The following is a 6,773-nucleotide window of genomic DNA, read 5'->3' as shown; positions in this document are numbered from 1 at the left end:
GCTTGTTATAATAGCCAAATATGTTATTAAACATTTAAAACAATGCGTAATTATTTCCATCAAAATTCACTTGCATTATATTTGGTATTAAAAGGGAGTGGAAACACCATATTCAAAAAGAGGAGGAGTTGAGCAGTCTCAAGGTGGAGCTGTCTCTTGCGTTAAATGACACTGGCAGATTAAAGCGCTCAGATAGGGAAGGGCTTAAAGGCTGAGTCAAAAGCCAAGAAGTCTCTTTATTTACGCCTACCTCCCAGCCCTTGGCAATCTGACTAATAGCAAACTGAGCTAACAAGAAAGACTAGAAAGGGAGGAAAGAGAACACTGCTGCAGTTTGGATCTACAACCTAAGAAAGCAAGAGTGATCAATACCAGCTCTGTTAAGCAGCTTGTTTGTTTACTGTTTCAGCAGCTTGCAAATGGTTAACTATATGCAGAAAAGTCAGCGTAGCTGTGAAGTATGCCGTGAATTTTAATTGGGAGGGAAAAAAGGACCACTGCTTCAGGATGATCTAGTATGCACTCTGCTAGAAATATTTTTAGTGAAATGCTAAGCATTTTGTCTTTGATCGTAGCGGTTAACTTCAGGAAGCTATGGGACTTGCCAAAAAGTGATATTTGAGAAGAAAGTCCATGGTGGTTGGTGTTTTCTTTTTTAATAAAGAAACTGAATTGCTTTGAAAGTCTCTTCCAGCTGTGCATTACAGATAACGTCAGGAAGTCTCTGTTTTACAGGTAAGGTGGATGTTTCCAGGCTTGACTTATCCCTATTTTTGCATTATCCTGAAGTGATTGAATTTATATGTTTGGCTTTTTTTTTAAAATAATTTTGCATGAAGGGATATCCGATTTCAATCTTGCTCACTGGCACTGCTCAGGCTGGAGCAGATGCCTGTTTGCTCTGAGCAGCAGACATTTAGCCCAACAGCTGGGTGTAGCGCAGAACGGACTTAAAAATATGTCACTGTATCTTTTACAGTATGCAGTGTGATATTGGAAATTAAGTATGTAGGCTTTCTGAAGAAAAGATCACTTAAAAACGCTGTTGTTGAATTTCAAACATCAGCTGAATTTTGAAAGAATCTCTACAGTTGGTATGCTACTTTTATTGTTTTCAGTCTTGCAAATATGTATTTTCTGAAAATACATAAACAGTGATTTTTGTTCTCTTGAAAATTGTAGGAGATTTTGCCAATGTGATACCACTCTTCACATTTGCATGTGTTTCTGAGAACATTAGGAACTGTTTTTCACCTGGGACATTTTGAAGAGCATAACCGCTTAAGATTTAAATGCATAAGATTAAAAAATCATGATAAAATGAATGGGGGTAATCCTCTGGAAATTATCTGTTTCTCAAGGTGCTTTGCCTGGTGGAATTAATTACACTCCTTCTTGGTGATTTACGCAGCGATACTTTTATTGTTTGGGGAAGGCAGTCCACAAGTTGGAAAACTTCTATCTGCTTGTTTTGAAGCACAACATTCGTAGCTGTTTCAATCAAACTCTTCCCCTGCGGAAACGTTAAGTTGGATAAGTATTCCCGGACACGGAGAGCCACTGTCTTGTTCTGTTTCTTCGGTTGCCTTTTGTCTTTCAGAAACTTGTACTGTGCATGTTTCAGTAAAACAATGTATTTTCATGGAATGAAAGCTTGTTTTCAGGATTATGGTGTGAACTTTGGGATATTTTTATCTGATGGTGAATTTTAATTAGATTAAAAGTTACTGGTCACATTTCATCCAGAAAAATGAAAGTAGTTATCATTTCAAAAAGTTGAACAGCCATGAGATGTGATGTTTGCTTCCCTTTTAATTTCTTTTATAAAGTTAGGGTACATCAGTTCATGGCAGCCATGAAAATAAGGCACCAGTAGAATTATATGTATTAACGGTGTCAATGCTATGATTTTAATTTTTTTTTTTAAAAAACTACTGTTTCGGGTGCATAATTTTTAAGCAGTTGGAATATGTGGTGGTGTTTTCATGAGCTATCATTTTTTATTTACATTAGATATTCTCAAATATTCTATCATAGTGCAGTTTGTTTTAAAGTTCATTGTTTGTGGCTTTAAGCTTATAAAGGAGATCAACCACTCAGTTACGGATGACATTCAGTGCCCTAAAGCTTGCTTCAAGACCACACCAGGAAGTCACTTGCTGGAAGTGTATATGAGACGTTGTTTATTCTTTTATAATAGCCCAAGCAAGATGTGTGTTAAATATCTTTTTTTTTCTTTAGTTTTTTTATGATTTTATCTGATTCCTAATGGAATTATAAAGGTGCAGTAAATATTCTATCCTCTTGAAATTCAATATGAAGTATGTCTTAAGTGAAATTTGAATGGGTACTTTGAAGCATATATCTTTGGTAATATTACACTTCTATAAAATGGCTTATACAACAGAATTAAAGTCATCTTTTTTATTCTTCTTTATTACCTAGTCAGAGATATATTTTCCTCAAATATTTTAATAAAGAGAGAAATTAAAAATCATCTTTATTCAAAAAAAAGTTACAATATACACACTGTTGTTAGATGAGATATCGTGATACCCAATTCAAAAGTATAAATAAAGGAAACCCATATATACACGAATGCATACATAGGTATCATTTTTACACTCCCTAGAGTTGTTTTTGTTTCTTACTAAAACCTACATTTTAGTCTCATGCTGTATTTCATAAGCCTCAAATTCATTGATTTTGAAGTTAAAAAATAATGTTTTTTTTTTTAAATATACAACTTTGCAGCAGATTATAGTACCAATGGTCATTTAGCCAGTACCTCTCTCATTTATTGAAATGCAGGTTATTTGACATACGTAAACATTAATAAGCATGTTTTAATTCTCCTTGACCTGAAGTTTGTATTTTGACTATGATGCAAGTTAAAAGTAGTCCAATTCCTAGCTGTCCTAGTATTAGAAAAAAAGAAAAGAAAATTTAGATGCAGTGTTTACATTTTCCCAGTGTCGAATACTTTATCTTTAGAGGACCACCTATCCTTTTTTAAAAGTCAGATTTGTGTCCTCCCTGCTCCTGCCCACTAAAGTCCTTTGCTATCGTATTTTATTTTACAGAATCTGATTCCATCACATGGCAACATGAAGCTGTGGATTCATCTCTTATATTCAGCTCTCCTTGCCTGTGTTTCTTTACAGTCTCAATCTCCAAGGCCCTCAACCAGAGGTTCTTGTGATTCTTTTTGCAATTGTGAGGAAAAAGACGGCACCATGCTAATAAATTGTGAAGAAAAAGGTATCAAGAAGTTATCCGAAATTAGTGTGCCACCATCACGACCTTTCCACCTAAGTTTATTAAATAATGACTTGACAATGCTTCACACAAATGACTTTTCTGGGCTTACCAACGCTATCTCCATACACCTCGGATTTAACAACATTGCCGATATTGAGACTGGTGCATTTAATGGCCTTGGCCTTCTTAAGAAACTTCATATCAATCACAATTCTTTAGAAATCCTTAAGGAGGACACCTTCCATGGACTGGAGAACCTGGAATTCCTACAAGCAGATAATAATTTTATTACAGTGATTGAACCAAGTGCCTTTAGCAAACTCAACAGACTTAAAGTGTTAATTTTAAATGACAATGCTATTGAGAGTCTTCCTCCAAACATATTTCGATTTGTTCCTTTAACCCATCTAGATCTTCGTGGAAATCAGTTGCAAACATTGCCTTATGTTGGGTTTTTAGAACACATTGGCCGAATAGTGGATCTTCAGTTGGAGGACAATAAATGGGCTTGCAACTGTGACTTACTACAGCTAAAAATTTGGTTGGAAAATATGCCTCCACAGTCTATAATCGCTGATGTTGTATGCAACAGCCCTCCAGTTTTCAAAGGAAGCATACTAAGCCGACTCAAAAAGGAATCTATTTGCTCCACTCCGCCAGTGTATGAGGAACATGAGGACCCTTCAGGCTCACTAAACCTGGCCGTAACATCTTCAATCAAAGACAGTCACATATCAACGAAGACCACAGTTCTGTTAAAACCACCCACCAAAGCACCAGGTTTGACACCTTATGTTACAAAGCCATCTACTCAACTTCCAGGATCCTACTGTCCTATTCCTTGTAACTGTAAAGTACTAACCCCATCAGGACTTCTAATGCACTGTCAAGAGCACAATATTGAAAGTTTATCGGATCTAAAACCTCCTCCAAAAAATCCTAGAAAGCTTATTCTAGCAGGGAATATTATTCATGCATTAATGAAATCTGATCTAGTGGAATATTTCACTTTGGAGATGCTTCACTTGGGAAACAATCGTATTGAGGTTCTCGAAGAAGGGTCATTTATGAATCTGACGAGATTACAAAAGCTCTACCTAAATGGTAATCATCTGACTAAATTAAGTAGAGGCATGTTCCTTGGACTCCAAAATCTTGAGTACTTATATCTTGAATACAATGCGATTAAGGAAATACTACCAGGAACCTTCAACCCGATGCTTAAACTTAAAGTCCTCTATTTAAATAACAACCTCCTCCAAGTTCTACCACCACATATTTTTTCAGGAATTCCTCTAACTAGGATAAATCTTAAAACAAACCAGTTTTCTCACCTACCTGTAAGCAACATCTTGGATGATCTTGATTTACTAACACAAATTGAGCTGGAAGACAACCCCTGGGACTGTTCCTGTGACCTGGTTGGATTGCAGCAATGGATACAAAAATTAAGCAAAAACACAATGACAGATGACATCATCTGCACTTCCCCAGGGCATCTCGACAAAATGGAATTAAAAGCTCTAAATAGTGAACTCCTTTGCCCAGGTTTAGTAAACAACCCATCCCTGCCCAGTCAGCCTAGTTACAAAGTTGTCACAGCTCCCACAAGCACCACAAATACAGGCGACATTTTAAGATCTCTTACTGATGCTGTGCCGCTATCTGTTTTAATATTAGGACTGCTGATTGTGTTCATAACTGTAGTGTTCTGTGCTGCAGGGATAGTGGTTCTTGTTCTTCACCGCAGAAGAAGATACAAAAAGAAACAAGTAGACGAGCAAATGAGAGACAACAGTCCCGTGCATCTTCAGTATAGCATGTATGGCCATAAAACAACTCACCACATGACTGAACGACCCAGTGCATCACTCTATGAGCAACATATGGTGAGCCCCATGGTTCATGTCTATAGAAGCCCATCCTTTGGTCCAAAGCATTTGGAAGATGAAGACGAAAGGAATGAGAAAGAGGGAAGTGATGCAAAACATCTCCAAAGAAATCTTTTGGAACTGGAAAAGCATTCACCACTCACAGGGTCAAATATGAAATACAAAACCACAGACCAACCGACTGAGTTTTTGTCCTTCCAGGATGCTAGTTCTTTATATAGAAACATTTTAGAGAAAGAAAGAGAACTTCAGCAACTGGGAATTACAGAGTATCTAAGGAAAAATATTACTCAGCTCCAGCCTGATATGGAGGTACATTACCCTGGAGCCCATGAAGAGTTAAAATTGATGGAGACACTGATGTACTCAAGGCCAAGGAAAGTATTAGTGGAACAGACTAAAAATGAGTATTTTGAACTCAAAGCTAACTTACATGCTGAACCTGACTATTTAGAAGTCCTGGAGCAGCAAACATAGACTGAGAGTGAGGGCTTTCGCAGAAATGCTGTGATTCTGTCTTAAGTCCAAACCTTGTAAATAAGTGCCTTACATGAGTGTGTCATCAATCAGAACTTAAGCACAGCAGTAATCCTATGGGGAGAAAAAGAAACTCAGGGATCACTGGGAGAAGCCATTGTGTTGTCTTCAGGCAGTTTAGTCTGTCTCCAATTAAAAAAAAAAAAAAAAATCCTTGTGTATTTATCATTCAAGGATTATAGTAATATTTCTCCATATATTAAGAGTGTTTCATCGAAGTCCTCTTGCACATCTAAAAGGGTTGAGCATTTAAACAACCTTTATCTACTGGAATTACTTTTACCCATGCATTAAAAATACAACTGTGTATGTAGTTATCCTATGTAAAGAATATATTGTTTATAAAACCAATATATATGTACTGAGAAAATGTGCATTGCCAATTACACTTAATTTTCAATAAATGCAAAAGGAACTGGAATTTGATAATTACAAATAGTAACAGTAAAGAAGGAAGCTATAGTTATTTCTGGTCTGAGTGGACTAAACTTTTGAACATTTGAAGATTAAACAAATGTCACTGCTATGCTTTCTTAACTTAAAACAAAACAAAGCAAAATGATGACTAGTCCAGGTGGAATACATAAGTAAGGTTTTTATTTTATTTTTCTGCACATTTTGTGTAGACAGTCCTATTGTCAATGCTGCTGTGAAATAAGGTATATCATTTGTGGTCAAACTTTAATCTTACCCTTGGAATATTATAAACATGCTACTGAGATTCAACTGCAGATGTAACTAGTGCACCTATTAATTTTGGTTTCTTTTGTAGCATTAAACCTGTGTAAATTTGAATGACCATGATAGAAATAAGTTCCTTGTGGCAAGTAATTCACAGGTGTAAAACAAATACGAAAAACTATTACTGTATTTTTATTGATGTATATTGATATTTGCCATAAATTTGTAGCAAAAAGGCACTTCTAGGGTAAGTGATTTAAGTTGCTCCAAGAGTGGGACAACGTAGCTTTATTTTACCAGAAAGTATAGCTAGATTTCTATGAACTATTTATTCTGTACAGTTTTGTATATTTTTGGCTCACAAAAGTTATCATTCTTGGGTGCCTTTCAAGAAAATTAAAA

The 6,773-nt window shown here is 36.0% G+C and overlaps 1 protein-coding gene across 1 annotated transcript; it reads left to right on the top strand.

Moving 5' to 3' along the window:
- The first annotated feature begins 250 nt into the window (after positions 1-250).
- Positions 251-5,869, top strand: SLITRK6 (SLIT and NTRK like family member 6). Its single transcript, XM_049853204.1, has 2 exons — positions 251-735; positions 3,084-5,869. Exon 2 carries the CDS (start codon positions 3,108-3,110, stop codon positions 5,628-5,630), a length of 2,523 nt encoding a protein of 840 aa, XP_049709161.1. The 5' UTR covers positions 251-735; positions 3,084-3,107; the 3' UTR covers positions 5,631-5,869.
- Positions 5,870-6,773: the final 904 nt, after the last annotated feature.

Source organism: Elephas maximus, chromosome 14 (genome assembly GCF_024166365.1).
Source record: "Elephas maximus indicus isolate mEleMax1 chromosome 14, mEleMax1 primary haplotype, whole genome shotgun sequence".
In the NCBI taxonomy this organism is placed as follows: Eukaryota; Metazoa; Chordata; class Mammalia; order Proboscidea; family Elephantidae; genus Elephas; species Elephas maximus.
The sequence above is the reverse complement of the archived record's forward strand: the minus strand, read 5'-3'. Positions and strand labels throughout refer to the sequence as shown.